At 36.7% G+C, this 20,231-nt stretch overlaps 1 protein-coding gene across 1 annotated transcript in view; it reads right to left on the bottom strand.

The window, feature by feature from the left end:
* The window catches only part of LOC149963234 (uncharacterized), a 73,065-nt gene extending 53,067 nt beyond the window's left edge, over positions 1 to 19,998 (bottom strand). Inside the window, exons 1-5 of the mRNA XM_090165370.1 lie at positions 19,890 to 19,998; positions 14,114 to 14,256; positions 11,979 to 12,044; positions 1,357 to 1,416; positions 1,204 to 1,281 (exon numbers count right to left, since the gene is read on the bottom strand). Coding sequence (XP_090021496.1) covers positions 1,204 to 1,281; positions 1,357 to 1,416; positions 11,979 to 12,044; positions 14,114 to 14,219 — 310 coding nt within the window. The 5' untranslated portion in view covers positions 14,220 to 14,256; positions 19,890 to 19,998. The remainder of the gene's footprint in view (positions 1 to 1,203; positions 1,282 to 1,356; positions 1,417 to 11,978; positions 12,045 to 14,113; positions 14,257 to 19,889) is intronic.
* Positions 19,999 to 20,231: the final 233 nt, after the last annotated feature.

The raw sequence follows: 20,231 nt of genomic DNA, 5'->3' as shown, positions 1-20,231 counted from the left end.
AAACTTAAATTTCTTTTAAATACCACATACGAATTTAAGTAATGGTAATTAATCATTGTGTTAAGTAAAAAAAACAGTAAGCCGCATATGGGTTAGGTTTTTAATCAAATTCACTGGAATCCATTTCATTTCTAAACTTAAAACATTTAATGAACTAAGCCTAACCGAACTTTATCGCACATAATATCGCCTAAGCCTTTCGTAGTGAAAGTTGACCAGAATTCTTGAGGCGCTTCAAAGCGGCTGGCGTACCTCAGTAAGCTTTCCGATTTAAGTCCCCTTAGAATAATAATAATAATAATCAGCTAGGCTAATACCCAAGGCAGCACCCTAGGCCTAAGTCATCGAGCGACTTTTAAAGCCTTTTAATTCAGGTGGCCGGGTTACAATGCGTAGGAGGGTGGTGGCAAGCCCTGCCAGCCACGCGAGCCAACAGCTCCTTACACTAACTATTAACGTTAATCTTATTCCATGGTCTGGAAAAGTTTTTTGAGATACGCCACTTCAAGAGGTTTTCAAAGGCAGATACTATTTGAAACGAGATATCTTTTTAGTAGTTTCTGTACAAATATTTTAGCGTTATTAAAAGGTCACACCAGTGTTTTAAAATACCGTGAAAATATAGCAGCTTCTCCCTTCCGTACCTCGTGCCATCATCACTAATCAGATTCTGGAAATTTCCAGTTTCAAAGATTCTTTCCACCAGGCGAAATAAGAGACGGGTTTTTGGAAGGTGAAACGCCAAAAGAGAGACACTTACCCATTCCGAAGAAATAAAACCATTGAAGATGGCGCGGTACACGGGCTGCACCCAACAAAATTATTTAAAATTTAATCTAATTTTAACAGGGTTACCACAGATTTTCCATATTCAAATCCCCGGATTTTTCCAGGTTTCCACTGACCATTTCCCTGAATTATTTTAAACCAAAATTGGGAAATTTTAAAGATATATTTCAGGAAAATGTGCAAGAAAAATTTAAGTATCTGACTTTCCCTGACGTTTTCACTAGTTTTATAAGTCCCTGACCTTTCCCAAATTTTTGACCGATTTTGTAATTCCCGAACTTTTCCAGTTTCGCTATATACTGCGGCAACCCTGTTTCAATAGACTCGAGCGTGGAACAATATTAATTCAAACGCTAATATGGTACTTCAAAGTTTAAAATATTTCTTAGAATAAGAAACTACATGTCTGCATACCATTTTCTTTTACTACTCGCTTCATGTCATGTTTGGCAGGAGTTGATAGGCGACACAAATCTGCATTTTCATGAAGGTCTTAGCATTCGAAAAATAAAATAACGTTATTAGTCTTAGACATTCAATATTTAGCAAAACAATGAATAACGATACCATTTTCATTTAGTTCTTTAGTGATAGCCAAATCAGGATTCAAGCCTTGGATCGCCTCAACTATTAAAAAAATTATTATGCAACATTACTGTAATCCTCTATCAAAAATTAATTTATATATTTATTTATATTTTGGGGTTTACCCAATCTAACACAATCAAATTGGCCTGGTTTCTCATTGGTTTGCAAAAACGTGACGCAGAATTGTTCAATATTTACATTTTCCCTTATTATAAATAATATTCTTACCTCTACATGATAAACGACTTAAGAAAATTGAGAAATTTGGCGGAACGATAGTAGCACGAATTTCCGGTGAATCGTCGGCGGGAATTTAGAATTTGGCCTGTTTCTCAATATACCCTCGCGCGTTAAATAATTTGGGAAAATACCATCGATTGCGTTATATGCCGAAGTAATAATTAATTAATTAATTAACATAGATAAGAACAGCTCAAATAATTTATTTTAGTACTACAAGTGAGGCATACCTAAAAACATTTCGTTTGGCGAGTCCAGGGTAAGTATAGAACAGGTAATGTTGAGATTACCACGTTGACGTACATAAACGTCGTTTTGATGATTGTTAAGGAGTATTTTACTAAAAATATGCTCAGCTTAAAAATAATAATCAACACGAAAAATTTATTGATCACTTTGAAATTTACGCAATTGACATTTTTAAAATGAATTAATAAACACCAGTGTGAACCTTTAGGTATTCAACAGAAAATAGGCTAAATTCAAAATTCCCGCCCCCGATTTACCAGAAAATCGTCACTATCTTAAAAATCGAGTAAAACCCTCCGCGTTTATTCGACCAGTTTAACACACTATTCTAATATTTGAATATTTGATCAGGAAAACGGATATTCGAATATTTGATGGGGAAAAAGAATATCCGAATATTTCATCTGTAAAACGAATATTCGAATATTTGATCTGTAAAACGAATATTCGATTATAATTTGATGGGGAAAACGAATATTCGAATATTTTATCAGAAAACGAATATTCGAATATTTGATCAGAGGACGAATATACGAATATTTGATCAGGAAAACATTTCCAAGGTACATTCGTATCGACAAATCGAATTAGATTTACTATTTGATCAATTTATTTGGTGTAACGCAATATCTTGCACACCCCTAAAATAAATGTAAAAACTGCCAGGCTAATAGTGGCTAATAAATAGGTCATTTGCAAAGATGATAAGTTGAAAATCTAATTAATAATTATCAATAATAAACTTTTGAACTTATTTAATAATTTTCACTTATTTATGTAATTGTTTGTTACAAATGAAAAATAATAAAATATAAAATTATGTATTAACTACTGTAAACTATACAGTAACACAGGCAACTTGCATGTTTAAGGTTTTAAAAAAATCGTTTCAGAATAGATATTTGTATTTTATAGCCCAAAATGCTGTTGCAATATATAAACGATTTGGAGAAAGTGTGTAAATAATGCGTACAGTATTATTTTGTAAGTACAAATGCCGAACCAGCGGCCCTTGAAGTGTTGGTTTTACTTTGCTTCTGATACGAATATCTGACCCTGCGGTCAATAACTTTCACGCATTGCTGCCAAGCTTTCTCCTTTTGGCTCTGTTCGTGAACACCGTTTTCTACAGGATACATGATGAAAGAAAGCTCTTTAAATTTGCTAATTCTTTCCGGGTCTAATCTTTTAATATCTTTATTTACCAATGATTTTCCCGAGCAGTTTTTCCCTCGCATTTCATCTTCCGTAAAAAGCTCCAAGAAAAGACTCTTAGCAAATTCCTTTCGATCGTTGGAAATTGTCTGGCATCTGCCGACCATACTTTGGTCGGCCGGCGGAATATTAGCTAATTTCTCCAAACATAATTCCTCAAGTAAGGTTTCTGTCATTGGTGGTATTGACAATCCATCAGCAGACTTTTGGCTAGAGTAATTTCTGGCACTAGTTATTGATTTCGATAAGGCATTTATCGCCTTTACGACGTTGTTGTTCGATTCAATCTGACGTTTGAATTGGTTCTTCTTCAAATCTTTGATCTCACGCAGCAGCTTAATAATTTCCGTTTGGTTTCTTTGCAAGTGTCTTAGTCTTTTGTTTGTAATTTTCATGTTTGGAAGTTTTTCAATTTCTGTTGATCGACTTCAGACATTTGTTCGAGAAGTCGATCTTTTTCAGGTAATTGATTCCCCCGCTTGCTGAGGGCCGCAGGCTGGACATTGCCTTCTGCGGTTGAGGACATTGATGAACCAGTATTTCTTGGATCGTAAACAATTTCGGTTGAAAGAGCAACATCAGTCAATTTCCTTTTCGATTGGGCGAACTCATTTTTCTTTGAAATTAAGAGTTTATTTTGGACATCATGGGCTGACTTCTGCGACGAACATTGAGTATCCCATGCTTGTGAATCACTCGTTGGATCTGTTTCATCTTCTTCTAAAATTATCTTGATATTATCATACAAAACATCATTTAACTTCAGATTTCCGTTTACAACGTCATTTGTATCTAATTCCTCCTTGAACATTGTCCCATCTTCATCGTATAAAGCGATCCTACGTTTAAGTCCTTTCTCTCCAAGCTGGATTTTCCCTTCAGTATACTTTCTTTCTCAGGCACAGGTAAACGGTTGTCTATAATGAAATATTGAATATATTTTTCAAACTAGTATGTAGTTGAGCACGCGAAGCAACTACAAGTTCGAGTGAGGTCAGTGGGGGTCATTTAGATGAAAACTACAGCAGCTGTTGCAACAATACCAACTAATTAAGGTTTACACCAAAACTACACCGGAAATACATCGCTTGATAGCAAAATTCTAGTATCTTGTCTACGTCGTGTTCAGACACTATGTTGAAAATTTCAAAGCCTCTTGTGTAAACCTACGAGTTATATCGGTACCCAGATTTAAGGACAAATTGTTTTCGACTCTCATATTGCTAACCTAAATGCATTCTTAGGTAACGTCAAACGAGCTTATATTTAATTAAGTACAATACCCAAATAATTTTCGTTACAAAAGTTAATATTAATTAAATCTGTTTTTTTGTGTAATTTATTTAATGATTATTTATTATATAAATTTATAATAGAATAATTTTAATTATCAGTACAATTTCGATTTATAACATACACGGTTGGAAGTTCAAAGTTCGAAAAAATATCACAAAGTCTACTAATAAAGTCGTGTCTCGTGACGTAAGAGCAACATTTTAAAGGAATGTTTTCTATTGATTGGTTTAGGAATATTCGCTAAAGCGTTTGAAATTTAATGAAATCATTTAATTACCTTTCTGGTAAACTGCATTCCAAATCTCGGTTCAATTTCATTCAAATATTCGTTAACTTAAAATTACTTTAATTGTTCTCTTTAGTTACATCAAAACTATATTTATTTTTACTTAGAGACGTCTTTGAAGTCCAGAGACAATCAAGACGTTAAAGGCCACAGAATCGTTTGAAGTTTGAGGGGGAGGCTACACAATGATGTGTTTTGGTAAGAAACAAGATGTCACGGACATTTAAGTACACACAATCCCACTGATGTATTAAGTTTATTTTAAATATTAAATTTAAATTTGAACCAATTTCCAATCATCTTGAATATGAACTTAATAAACCCAAGAGGAATGTTATCGGAAAAGAATTAATCGAGTTACCTGGTTTTGAAAATAAGGTGGCGAAACGCGAACACTTTAATGCAAATTAATTAAAAAAAAAACAAGTTTTTCGAGTTACCTGGTTTTGGAAATAAGGTAGCGAACAAGTTTTTCGAATTACCAGGTTTTGGAAAAAAGTGGCGAAACGCGAACACGTTCATTTAAATTAATTTGTATAAAAACCAAGTGTTTCGAGTTACATAGTTTTGGAAATAAGGTAGCGAACCGCAAACACGTTCATTTAAATTAATTTTTATAAAAACCAAGGTTTTCGAGTTACCTGGTTTTGGAAATAAGGTAGCGAAACACGAACGGGTTAGATAGCACATGGGTAATTGGCACGAAATTGAAATATGACAATAGTGCGTACATTTAAATTGAAAATCGACCAAAAACACTAAAGGGGGCAAATGCCCTACTTCTCGGGCTCCGATCCCAAAAATTACGAAAATCCCGTCGAGACTATAATAGTGCCTACCGATTGAGATATCAATCGCCTTTGTACCACTAACGTACCGCGAGCAATCGTGGCGGCGTCGGCTCCTACACAGTAGGTGATGGTAATACACACAAATCCCTAAGGATTGTGTGTAAAAAAGCCACCGTGACTGAAAATGAGGTGCCAACTGAAATTCGGGTCGAATTTTTCAAACGATTCGTAACGGAAAATAAACCCGTAAGACGTAAACGAAATGAGGTCTCGAAAAAAGGGCCAAGAGTCGTCCGAAAAGCGCAATAAAAACATTTTAATATTAATATTACTTAATTGATTATTAATTTAAATCTTAATTTACATTTAAAATTATTTCAAATCTTAATTTTCATTTAAAATTATTTCAAATCTTAATTTGCATTTAAAATTATTTCAAATCTTAATTTGCATTTAAAATTATTTCAATTCTTAATTTTCCTTTAAAATTATTTCAATTCTTAATTTTCCTTTAAAATTATTTCAATTCTTAATTTTCATTTCAAATTATTTCAATTCTTAATTTTCATTTCAAATTATTTAAATTCTTAATTTTCATTTAAAATTATTTAAATTCTTAATTTTCATTTAAAATTATTTCAATTCTTAATTTTCATTTAAAATTATTTCAATTATTAATTTTCATTTCAAATTATTTCAATTCTTAATTTTAATTTCAAATTATTTCAATTATTAATTTTCATTTCAAATTATTTCAATTCTTAATTTTAATTTCAAATTATTTCAATTCTTAATTTTCATTTAAAATTATTTCAATTCTTAATTTTAATTTAAAATAATTTCAATTCTTAATTTTAATTTAAAATAATTTCAATTCTTAATTTTCATTTAATTTATAATATTAATAAAGAATACGCACGATGTCCAACGGAGGTAGGACCAAAAATCTACGGGTTCTAGAGGTAATTTGGAATTGAAAATGTTAAAATGTTTTCTATGGGCCACCGTTTCAGAGCAGCACTTAGCTAGGCTAAGACCCAAGGCACCTCTATCGACGTGTATTGCCTTTCAATTCGGCACCCTTATTAATTTAAAGTAAAACAGATAAGTTCATCAATGGATTTACCGTTTCATTCGTCACGCGGGGAAAAAATATTTTCAATAAAAAATAATTAACGTGCCTCATTTTACAATTCAATTTTATTGAAACGTGCTCGCGCTTTTTGGATTCATTTTAAAAGGCTTACTGAAGTATTTATTTTCAGTCTTCGCGTACCGTATAGTACGGTTAAAAGAGGCCCAAAAAGGGCTCTCCAGCGGCATAATCCATCCCAACTTGCGATGTGGCCTAAAAATTCCAATTTGGTGTCTACTATGAGGATCAGATGCGGGGTGGCCAACATAGTTTTGGGGGGGGGGGCGAGGCAAGGTGGCACGATGGGGCCGTTGCCCCCGAATTGCGTTCCACGAATTGTACCATGTTTGGTGTTGTTCCCGATGGTAGTTTTCACGCTGAGTCAAATGAGACCAACCACAGGTCCATAGTTAGGTCCGAATTTATACTCAATTACGTGGTTTTTTCCTCTAATATGCAAAAAAAATCCAAAAATTTTAAATTTAGAAATCGGGTCGATTCTATAGTACGTTTTAACGCGGGTCGCTAGGACCAAAAGTACACTCAAAAGAGTATGTTTTTCGAAATTTAACTAAATATTTAAATGTTATATCAAGATATTAGCCAGGACCGACCATATTTTCGGATCTTACGAATTGTTTGATAAAAAAAGTTTTAATGGTTTTTGTTTTAAATCTACAATTATGTCTATAGTAGAGGGTAAGGCCATCAATAATAGGGTACTACTACCCATGCTGGGCTTGTCACCTGTTCGGGCTTGTCGACGCTTTTGATTCGCTTGCAGCACTGGTATGTAAATTTCTGACCACATGGTTAAAGTGGGGCGGCGCACCATCATGCTGAAACCAGAGCCGCATTCAATCGTACGGGGGAAAGTCGTCCAACAAAATTTTGAATTAATTTGGAGCCCAAAGTTCAGGTAGTAGTTAGAGTTCAAACGAAGATGAAGGACCAAGAACATAGATAAAATAACTTCGTATATAGATAGTAAACTTCAATGGGGCAAACTGACTCTCACGAGATTGCCTTGACATCTAGTGACTGCGCCAGTTGGCTGTGTTCTCAAGAGCGTAGAACGCATTGAGAAATTTGAGGTCGGAGTTTTAGGAATAAACGTATTTTGCAAGGTAAATGTCTTCAAATATATCAGAAATAGCGTTTAAAACAAACTTGAAATCTTTACTGAATGCTATTTCTTTAGTGCTATTTTTTAAATTTGCTCTCAGTTCAAGAAAAAGTACTTTTAATACATATAGCTCGCTTAAGCCTTTGCAATTGGGATTGCGAACTTCACCAAATAATATTATTCGGGTTCCGCCACAAAGATGTCGGCCAAAATTCTGGCGTCACTTCTACAACATGAAGTTTCCTATCTATATACGAAGTTATTTTATCTATGACCAAGAGGAGTGTTGCATAACATGCAATCCAGGCCAAACATTTTATAATCCATTAAAAAATTCCGTTTCGAATAACAAGCGAGTTTTCGAGAGCTCAATGGTGCGGGTTATGTAATTTGAGAGTGTCCTTCCTAGTAATCTGCGCCTCATCAGACCAAAGAATGCGTAGATGGCATGAATCTTTATTTGAACTAATAATATGGCGAGCAACAACTTTCTAATTCGATCCAAATCCGTAAACCCAGCGGTTCTCGAGATAGTTTTTGAATGACCTTGAAGATATGGTGCAAGGTCATTTAATTTTACACTTGTAATTGTCCCCCTGCACGAGGAGTGTACCATAGAAATTTTAAATTTAAATAAAAAACGTATTTTTTATTTTTTTTTAGTGTCATGGTTACCAAAAAGCACGAGCAAGCTTAAATAAAATTATTTTTTTTAAAAAGCACGTGAATTATTTTTTAATTCAAAATAAATTTACTCCCGCTGTGAATGAAAATATTTTGGGTTACGTTAGATTAATAATGGGGCATTTCGTAACTCTGAAATGGCAGCCCCTTGGAAAAAACGTCATTGAACATTTTAAATTTCAAATTACGTTTTTAGATTTTTGAAACACTATGTATATATTCCTGGAACAGCGATGAAGCCATCTATAGTATCCCGCTATACCCTGGAAGCCAGTGTGTGGATATGCGAAGGTCCCACTACCTGGTTTTTCTAGTTTTTTCCACCTATTGTTTTCCTATTAAAACCGTGTGGAGAATCGTACTTCCATGGTTTTTCCACCTCTAGTGGCAAAATTCAATAAAAATAAATAGGGGCATTCCACGTGTAATCATCTAGTGATGCCACCAAGGGTCAACCGATTTTAATGAAATTTTACACAGGTGTTTACGGTCCCATTTTAACAACTTTTCCAAATTTTGAGCCAATTATATTGAGTAGTTATGTTTTTACGGTACTGTGAAAAAACCCTCTGATTTTTAGGATTTGTCTTGACCCTTTTTGGTAGTGTTTAGGAAAAATATGTTTCTAAACGTTTGGCGTTAGCTACGCTTTTGAAATTTCGCGGGGTATTAGAAATATATCCTTCGCATAAAATGGCGGTGTTCCCACGAGTCTACGATAAGTACCTGTCTCCCAATTAGCCCCGAAACACGAAATTTAATATTTTGGGGGGTGTCACTCTGAGACCCCTAGCGAAAAAGGTCCAACTTCGATTGTTTTTAAATTAGTATTTTCTTAAAGATTTCAGCGAGGGCTTTCAGAAAATACTTATTTTGATATGTATATAGTTTTCCTAAGGTACGATCTCGAGATATTTATAAATTGCGAATTTTGACAAAAAGTCTAAGTTCAATTTTAGGAGGGGTGTCATTCATTAACCCATAGTAAATCAAATACAAAACCAATTTCTTAATAGCAAGTATTGTTGGAAAGCTTACGTTTAGGGCAATCAAAATATATATATATATATTATATTTTTATCCTAAAGTAAGTTTTTGAGAAAGGTATATTTTGCGAAACTGGCACAATTTTCTGAAAGCCCTAGACGTAAGCTATCCAAACATGTTAATATTAAAAAAAATCGAATTTCACCTTTTTCTCTAGGGTTAAACATATTACACCCCGTCCCCAGACTGAATTTCTGAAATTGTGCCAGTTTCGCAACATATACCTTTCTCAAAAACTTACTTTAGGATACAAATATAATATATATATATATATATATATATATATATATATATATTCTGATTGCCCTAAACGTAAGCTTTCCAACAATACTTGGTATTAAGAAATTGGTTTTGTATTTGATTTACTATGGGTTAATGAATGACACCCCTCCAAAAATTGAACTTGGACTTTTTGTCAAAATTCGCAATTTATAAATATCTTGAGATCGTACATATCAAAATAAGTATTTTCTGAAAGCCCTCACTGAAATCTTTAAGAAAATACTAATTTAAAAACAATCGAAGTTGGACCTTTTTCGCTAGGGGTCTCAGAGTGACACCCCCCATAATATTAAATTTCCTGTTTCTGGGCTAATTGGGAGACGGGTACTTATCGTAGACTCGTGGGAACACCGCCATTTTATGCGAAGGATATATTTCTAATACCCCGCGAAATTGCAAAAGCGTAGCTAACGCCAAACGTTCAGAAATATATTTTTCCTAAACACTACCAAAAAGGGTCAAGACAAATCCTAAAAATCAGAGGGTTTTTTCACAGTACCGTAAAAACATAACTACTCAATATAATTGGCTCAAAATTTGGAAAAGTTGTTAAAATGGGACCGTAAACACCTGTGTAAAATTTCATTAAAATCGGTTGACCCTTGGTGGCATCACTAGATGATTACACGTGGAATGACCCAATAATAAAAGCAGTATATTCTTCTATTCTATTCACTCTTCTTCTGGCCTTTTTCATCTCTCCTATTTGCAATGACCAAATTAGTCACTTAATAGATATATCAATGATTAATTTAGCGTGAAAAGAGTTTTTTCCATTTTATTACTAGTTTTTCCCACATGTCCCGGCAAAAACCGGTTTTTGCGAACCCTGTAATTAGTAAACATTATTCCCGAACTGATTTTCAGAGTTGTGGCGCAATCGGTTTAATTATCAGAACAGAGCCCCCTGGTGTCTATAAACATGTTACTACTAAGGACGATAATGTACTAATCCGTTCTTTGCAAGTCCAAGGCAGAGCTAGGCGAAAGTGTCCGTGTTGAAAAAAAGGTTTGGTAACCAAATTATAAATCAAATATGATTTAATTCTTGTTAAAAGCAATGCTTCGATATAATACATTGACACGCGCAAAGAAAATGGTTCAATAAGATATCTTCTAGGATATATCTAGGAAATTTTTCACCTGAATGGTACGCAATAAATGTTCCCTTTTAAACAGGTAAACCATTACAGATGAAAGTTTTCAATTATTTCCTCAAGCTCTATATAAACAGTCACTCGCAAGTCCTGGTTCTCGGATATATTACTTCTTAGCAATTTCAATGAATGTTTTATTTAACCGACATGAATTCATACCTCTACTTGGAATGCTTATCCTGCCGTATGGCGCATGGTAAGATCATTCTGACGGCTTTGGCCCCGCCTACGAGGAAAAAAGATCACCTTTGCGCGCGCTCCCCTCTCACGTTGTTGTTTGTTAAGTTAACATAGTGACGTCCAAAATAAGCGGCGATAAGCATTACAAGTAGAGGTATGGATTCCTGTAAACGCCTGTTGCACGTGGCACGAGATTAAAAATTAAAGCGTCTTCTATCGTCGTGTGCCCTTCTGACACCCACATTGATCACTATGGTTACGAATTTCGCGTGTTTAATTATTTTATATACTCTATTCACGGAAAACGTGAAAATAAATGAAAACTTTTGAAATATATTTTACAGGGTGACCACAGGAAAACCCTAAAATCTTTATAGTAAAATTATAAAATTAGTAATCTATTTATAGGAATGTATATTAAAAAAAAATGTTGAAATTACAGAAAAAAAAATATAGCTATCAAATAGTGAAAACATAATCTTCTTGACGTTGAAGTTTGTTAAAATATTTATCATGGTTTTATTTAAGAATTTTAATATTTATTGAAAAGAAGTACACATGGAAATTTTGCTTGAACTTTAAAGAAAAAATAAATGCGCAGTTATAACAGTGTTCCTACAGTTATTGACAAACCAATTTCCCTGATATTTCCAGGGATTCCAGGTCTGCATGAACCCTGTATAGATAAACTTTTCTTTAATTAAATCAAACCTTCCATGTGTATTTCCACCTTCAATAAATAGTTTGATATGAAATAAAAATGGTAATGGTAACGTGGAAACTATGAAAAAGCTTGAAAACTAGGGTAATATAGAAAATTAGTGAAACTATAGGAAGTTATAGGAAGAAGTTCGTATAGGAAAAAGGATAAATATAGGTGTGGCCACCCTGAATATGAAATTAAAAAACATACCATTACGAAATTCTGGTTCCTCTTTTGGAAGGTAGAATTCGCTGTAAAATATACGCGGTTTCTTCCCTGAAAAATAAAAATAAACGATTGATTGGGAGTTGAATTGATTATTTGAGGATTGAAATTATAGATTGGGGACTGAAATGATTGATTGAGGATTGAAAAGATAAAATTGTGATCTAAATATTTAGTCATTTAATAATAATTATTAAGATACCCTAAAGCATAATGACCTGGGCTGCGTTCAACAATTCTAAAAAAGCTCAGCGCCGAGCTCAACGTTCAGCGGTTTTTTGCTGAACGGGTTTTTAGACTTCCGGTTATGACGTCACGTTGATCATCGGAGACTCAGCGGAAACATCGGCTGACCGAGATGGTTTTTCCGTTGCTCATCGGTGTCGTGACGTCAGTCGACAAAGTTAAAGGAGGGGTAGCAGACGATATTTTGTTCGTTAAGTCTCGTACAACAACTTTTAGATTTTTGTGACGTAGCGTTGATTAAAAGAACTCAACGATAACTCAACGGGTTTTCTCCGTTGATAGTTGTGGAACGCAGCCCTGCTCTTAGCTATTAATTACGTCATTTTGAAAATTTTAAGATGTTCTTTACATAATTGGTCTATACTATAGGTTATCATTAATACAGGCATTTGAGAAATAGAGATAGGCGAAGGTTCCTTTCTTTGGCGACGCTCGTCGATCATTAGCAATTCGAATTTCTAATAGCTAAATAATTAGATGAAGCAAAACCACAGTTGTTCTTTGCATAAAACTAAAATATGATATTAACGGAAAACAACGACGCTTATTTATAAACAACAGGGTTGCCAATTTTGTCCATTTTTATGGAAAGATAATAAATTTACTTGACCTTAATAATAAAATATAAGTTGTTATTTTACCAAAAATCGTTTTATTTCAACGTTTCAAAAAATGTTAAAAGACCTAAAAAATAATCCCAGAACTGTACTCAAATCGATCAATAACGATAACAGGGTTCGTACAAAATTTCCGGAATTAAATTCCCTGTCATTTCCAGGGTTTCCCTGACCATATTGCAAAATTTCGCCGACCATTTTTGTAGAATTAATTTAAGTTTTGAGGTAAAACCTTGAAAAATATATATTATGTATTTTTAATACATCTTTCAAAAATTATTTGCCGGATTTTTTGGGGTCATTTTAAAATTCCCTGACTTTTCCCTGACCATTAGGAATCATTCTCAAATTCCCTTACTTTTCCCTGACCTTTGGGAAACATTTTAAAATTCCCTGACTTTTCCAGGTTTTCCAGGTCGTGTACGAACCCTGGATAATGACAATTATTTCTATACTTAGGGGACATCGCTCTCACACGCCAACCAGAGATGCTCAGGTCCCAACGCCATTCACATAAGGCACGGTGAGCACAATGAAATTGTACCTAGTGACCCCACCCTTAAGGAAAACCGGGTCTTAAGGTTAGGTGTTAAGTCGGTTTGATTGCCAGTTTTTACCAAAACTGACAACGGGTTATAAGCGATTATGTGACCCTATGAGGGCCGATACGCGACCTAACCTAACCTACCCATTCTTAAGTAGCCCACGCGACCTAACCTACCCATTCTTAAGTAGCCAACGCGACCAAAACCTAACCTACCCATTCTTAAGTAGCCAACACGACCAAAACCTAACCTACCCATTCTTAAGTAGCCAACGCGACCTAATTACTGAAGTGACTACACCATCGATTTATACTTAGGGAGAAGATCCATGGGCATTCGAGTATGATTACCTCCCGGCACAAGCGGGGGAAGGAAATACGTAACGGGTGTGCTCTTCAATCGCATCGAAAGACGTCAGTTTTAGGGAACCGATGTAATACCGGGCGGATTCAATTTAGGTTTAGGTGGAAGGAGCTTCCTGTTAGCGCGTGAGGAGAATTGCAGAAGCAACGCCAAAAATCTTTTCAACATGGTCATTCTTTCTTAATGGTTCAGTGGAGTGTATGCATCTACTGCCAAGTAGTTTTCCCCTACGCCCATTTAATAGTCCCCCCCCCCCCCCCCGAAATGAAACGTAGACATAACAGGTGGGAACAGGGGTAAGCACGATGCTGCCTCTTTCCCAAAATGTCGGACTAAGAACAGATGATACCTAGTTCTTTCTTGGTGCTGATACGGCCCTTCTTGATGCCCTTCTGATCCAGCATTTCGAGGGGAACTAAGCATTTGCAGTTGCGGCCTAGTTTCCAGTCGTCCATACTTCGAAAAGAAACTTCACCCAATCAACACATCCGCCTGTAAAGTAAACAAATGATATTAAATGACTGGGGTGGCAGGAGGAGCCGCGTTCGATCCCAGCTTGGGGCACTGGGGGAAAACTAGCAACAACTCCTTCTGAATTGAGTTTCAAAGTTCACTCTACACTGGTTTAAGGGGTTTTCCCTCGAACTCTTGGGTTTCCCCTTCCATAAGAACTTGTTGAGGTAAACGGTAGTAGTTAGTGTAGGGGGCTGTTGGCTCGCGTGGCATGAAAGGCTTGCCACCACCCTCCTACGCATTGTAACCTGGCCAGCTGAATTAATAGCTTTAAAAGCTGCTTGAAGACTTGGGCCTAAGTTGGTGCCTTAGGTATTAGCCTAGCTGATAGCTAAGGGTAACAGTGAGTGTAGGGAGCTGTTTCTACCACCCGCCAACGCAATATAATCCAGCCACCTGATTTATAGCCATTGGGAGCCGCTAGCTGACTTAGGCCTAAGCTGATGCCTTGGGTATTAGCCTAGCTAATTTTAATTTTTTTATTAACTTTAGTAAAAATACCGTTTCCAGATTTCCCTGGCAACCCAGGCAAAACTATATTTGTTGATTTATATTTAAATTGCCATTTATCTGTTCCTCAGTGCAGTTGCCAGATGGGGTTGAGTAGTTAGCAATTTCGCTAATGGCGGCTGTCCCATGCTTTGTTAGCAATAATGCTTAATTGCTACAACCAAAAATATATTTAGGTGAACAGAAAATATCTGTTCTCCTCATGATTCCTGGCATAAAAACCATGCCTCCACGCTTTACCTCGTGTGATCTCTACCCCTGTTTGTTGTTGAAGTGGAAAGACACTTCAGTATTACAGCAGGCTGTCTCTCTGTGTCGGCGAAGAATATCTTCCGGGAACGATTAAAGCAGAGGCCTCATATTCTTCGTTAAGATGAATACATTACTGGTACTACAAGCTTTTAACAGTCAAATTTAGGTTAACGTCTCGCTTAATATCACTTATGGGCGCGCTCCACCCAATTTGAGCGGTTTTTGTTATTTTAAGCGAAATTGAAAGGTGAATTATATTTTTAAAAAAGCCCAAAACGGAATGAGACTCGCGAAAACGCCCTATCGATCTCAAATTTCCAAAGTACCTTCAAAAAGTAAGCCAGTGCTTTTATTTCCATGTTTCGAATAAATTGTAAGATTCAGTTTTCATGATAAAATCATTTGAATTCATCGAGCAAAAATTCAGTGAGATTCGAGATGGTTGACCTAGGAGTTGCATATAGCGCCAAGTTCATTGGCGCCGTATGTGTGAACTTCATTATTAGTTCCATAATTTGAACGGTTGTCAGAATTGTAGACTGACGAGACTGGTGGTGTCTAAACATCTACCCTCAGGGTGCAATAACTGGTGGCTTTAGCGGGGTGTCGAGGTGCGTTAATTGTAAATTATAAAGATGGTCACACTCTGCGAGATGTTATCCTAGGTCAAATGGTCCAACCCTCCCCCCTCCGTCTTGGGTCTGGTAGGGGCTGGAAACTGGGCTTCGGGTCAGACTAACGGGGGAGGTCTAAGTGCTGTCAACGCTGTGGCGGAGTTGGTTTCCTCAGCTGTGAAGGTCTCCATATTAGACACTGCGGCTCTTGCTTTCGCGTCTTTTGGGCTGAACGGCGGCTGTGGTCGGCCTTTGTTGCCTTCTCTTTCGAGTGTTCTTTTGTGAGCTGAGAGTCTGTCGGCGATGCTACAGCATCCATCCTCTTTCCCACGGCTGTGCACGAAGTGGGGAGTCGTCGTCCCATTGCTGCGCCTTTCGGATGGTTGGCTGGCGGCAACGGCGTTACCGTCAGCAGTAAGGTTCTCCTACTGCGTCTGACTGTTGGTCACCTGTCCGGGCTGGGGACATTATGATGAGACTGCCGCTGATTAAAGGATGATAGGATGGCCGAGGTTCCTCGGTTTATTAATTATCTTCCAATGCCACCCACATTTTCTTCCTGCAAGCTAAGAGCAACAAACACAGCACCCCACTAAAGGAGAAATAAACCCGTCAAAAGTCGTGCATTTTCCAGTTTACATATTTCATTGGTTAGATGCTTTAGCACCTGCTTCCGTCGGAAGGGGAAAATTCTACCGGTGTTGGTGTTGCCTAGCCGTTCACGCTTGTCGTTATTTTCATGGCAGCTATACATTAGTAGAGCCTTCGCTGTACGAAGCTATTTGCAGACTCGGGAATGGGGATATTTTTGACGGGGCCGTGTCTTTTTTTCGTGAGGGTAAAGGCCCCGAGGTGGAGTGCAATAGGAGATGGAAATCAATCAAATTCCCTTAATTTTCCAGGTTTTCCCTGACACTATCTCTGGAGATTTTCTCTGACTTATTTTGTGCCAAGATATTTTAGTAAAAGTTTCCTAATTGCAACCGAAATTAAATTCCCTGACATTTCCCCGATTTCGATACCCATACTCAAATTTCCTGACCTTTACAGGAATTCCAGGTTTTCTGGCAACCCTGAAGAGTTCAGAAACTGGAACAGCAAATGTTTTCAAATATTTTAGGAAATTTCTTATTTAATCAATTATAAATTATTTATTTCGATGGTCCCAGCATTTTTTATGAGATTCCGTAGTTGTAAAATCTTTCATAACAGGATTTTCATGATCTTTTTCTTGTAGAAGCGGATGTTATCACGAATGACGGTGTTTGAGGTACTTGCGTCACGGTGTTACTTCAAATTAATTTTTTTAAGCAAAAATGTTTTTATAAAAAAACCCGAGATTTCATTTCGCGGTTCTTTTGGATTTACGTGGTTTGACTAATCAGATTTTGTTAACACTATGCCAGTGCCGCCCCGTCTTTATTAATTAAAGGGGGGGGGGTTGTCCCTCAAATTTAAAGAAAGCGACAGACCAAAAGCCACGAAAATGTCGATTTTCCATCAACGTCGTTCGATGTATGTATTCAAATGAGCAGATAATACATGGCCCAGTGGGGGGAAAGACTACACAAGCCAACGAGGCAAGACAACACGAACTAAAGGGGCAAGAGTACACAAGCTAAAGAGGCAAGACAACACGAACTAAAGGGGCAAGAGTACACAAGCTAAAAGAGGCAAGACAACACGAGCCAAAAGGGCAGAACTACACGAGCCAAAGAGGCAAGACTAAACGAGCCAAAGGGGCAAGACTAAACGAGCCAAAGGGGCAAGACTAAACGAGCCAAAGGGGCAAGACTAAACGAGCCAAAGGGGCAAAACTAAACGAGCCAAAGGGGCAAGACTACACGAGCCAAATGGGCAGAACTACACGAGCCAAAGGGGCAAGACTACACGAGCCAATGGGGCAAGACTACACGAGCCAATGGGGCAGAACTACACGAGCCGATTGGGCAAGACTACACGAGCCAAATGCAGGGCCGGCTCTACGATAGGGCGAAAGAAGTGGCTGCTCCAGGCACAAAGTCTCACAAGGCGCTTCAGTGGTTATGAAAAATAAAGGAAAAAAATATTTTTATATTAGGGGCAATCAAGGGGGGCACCATAATTGGATCTCGCTCCATCCTACAGAGTGCTAGAAAGAGAACGAAACACCACTTGGAACCAACGCTTGGATTTGTTTTATTTTAAAATGTTACATAGCATATAACAAACAAGTTTCAATGTAATAACCCATAATCAACCGAACAACCTCTTAAACATTAGGATCTGAAATACCACATAAACCGTCAAAGGGACAAGAATACACGAGCCTTATTTTCTGTTAACCTGAATGCATTCTTGGCCACCACCCTCCTACGCATTGTAACTCGGCCACCTGGATTAATGGCTTTAAAAGTCACTTGATGACTTAGGCCTAAGGTGGTGCCTTGGGTATTAGCCTAGCTGATTATTATTAGTCAGCTAGGGTAATACCATAAGCCTATCATAAGATCCCCATAAGCAAAGGTCTAGGCCAAATGTTTGGCATACCCGTTATTAAGAAGTAGCTATTCTAAATCTGCACCTTCTAATGGCTACGTCCTCAACTATGCATTAGGGAGTCTAAAAAACGAAACGTAATGTAAACCTCAAAATTGACTCACTATAACTCCAGAGCACGAGCGGGATTTTTCGCGTCATATCCTTTCACCTCCGATTGGTTCGTTTAAATAGTCGTAGTGACGTAAATCAGCAGAAAGTCCAACCTTTTTTTAATAATGATGGTACGATTCATGGTTGAATATGAATAAATTCATGGTAAGACGGTGATAGCCAGCCGTCATGCCACACGATCCTACACTTACTATTAATCTCTACATATCCATATAAATTTTGGCAATCGGGGGCTCATAAAAATAGACTTCTAATAGCTATGAATCCATATGGCACAGAATTATATTGTTATATCAACCGATAAGAAATAACGAATAACGCAGTATTGTTTATAAGGTTGTTCGCGTCACTTTGGTATATTACATTTAAACACGTTACTGATAATTTACAGAACATTTTAAAATATAGCCAAGGCTTAAAACGGTGTATGTGGTATTTCAGATCCTAATGTTTAAGAGGTTGTTCGGTTGATTATGGGTTATTACATTGAAACTTGTTTGTTATATGCTATGTAACATTTTAAAATAAAACAGATCCAAGCGTTGGTTCCAAGTGGTGTTTCGTTCTCTTTCTAGCACTCTGTACCTTTGACCATCATGTGTCTGAAGTACTTCATAACAATGGATAGGGCAACAAGTTCTAAGAGGTTGAGTTTTTATCAGGATGGGCCATCCAAGGGAAAATGGCCAGGGATTAGGCTGATTTTGTGGCCTACGGCATACGGTTTCATATAAATTCTTTAGGCATTTGCGCAATCAAGATTTGGCAACGGTAAGAAATAAAAGGTTGAGAGTACCAAAAACCATGGATAAATTTTACACCCGCCATAAGGATAGGCAACAGCCTTTTCAAAACAGTCGAGCACCTTCTACGGTCCCTCTCGAATTTGTGTTTTTTCCCTCTGGGATTGGCGCTTTTTTTCTTCTCAATTGGCGCTTTTTCCCTGTGGATTGGGGCTTTTTCCCTCTTTGATTGGCACTTTTTTCTCTCTCGTATTGGCGCTTTTTATCTTCTCGATTTGTGTTTTTTCCCCTCTGGGATTAGCGAATTCTCCACTGGATTTCGTAACTATTTTAAACCATCATTGGCGTATTTAAGGTGGAGGGGTTTTGTTGTTCAAACGCCCCCTCTACCCTAAAATAAAATGAGAATGGATCCGTAGACGGGCTTTGAACCCCAAACCCCCCCCCCCCCCCCCCCGAAAGTTTTTTTGTACACCTCGCAAAATTGTATCGTCAAATGTAATTTTGAATGTTAACACCACAATAGACTTTTAAAATTATTAATAATATTACCATTTACTCTCGTCCGATCAGGAAATGGATAACATAAAACCTTAGACTTGTATATCGCACACTACATGTATTATAACTTTCCAAATTAGCATCAGTATTCCTACCTCATTATTTGCAAAGACTACGGTTCTTCACTATTTACGTCAAAAAATGGGTAAGGGTAAATAAATTTTAAACTTCAGTTTCAGGAATGAAACGAAAGGTGATTTCAATATTTCTAAACAATTTATATTTAAATTGCACACATCATCATGCATTAATTGTATCTTTAAAAATAAATAAGGCTTACTCAGTAAACAAAGACCCACATCTCTTATCTGGCCGTTGCTTCGCGTATCGCAAACCGAATGAAGATATATTATTTTACTTTCATGCAAACGATCACGCGATGGACAAAAAATATAAAGTAATATACGACTAGACTTCCACTCTTTGGGGATTCTGGCAATTAAAAGATTTAAAAGGAAATTTCACAACCGTTAAGCGAGCACGAAGTCGCTCGATGCTCCAGACCTCTCTCGATCTTTCTCTCTACCAATGTACTGTTGATACGAAATAACATCGGCTTTTTAACCTAAACCTTTAACTGACATTGACTTAAAAAATATATATATATTTTCATCGGGTACAC

The sequence above is a fragment of the Leiobunum rupestre genome, chromosome 1, assembly GCF_980474605.1.
Source record: "Leiobunum rupestre chromosome 1, qqLeiRupe1.1.hap1, whole genome shotgun sequence".
Classification (NCBI taxonomy): domain Eukaryota; kingdom Metazoa; phylum Arthropoda; class Arachnida; order Opiliones; family Sclerosomatidae; genus Leiobunum; species Leiobunum rupestre.
This window is presented reverse-complemented; position numbering and strand designations above follow the sequence as displayed.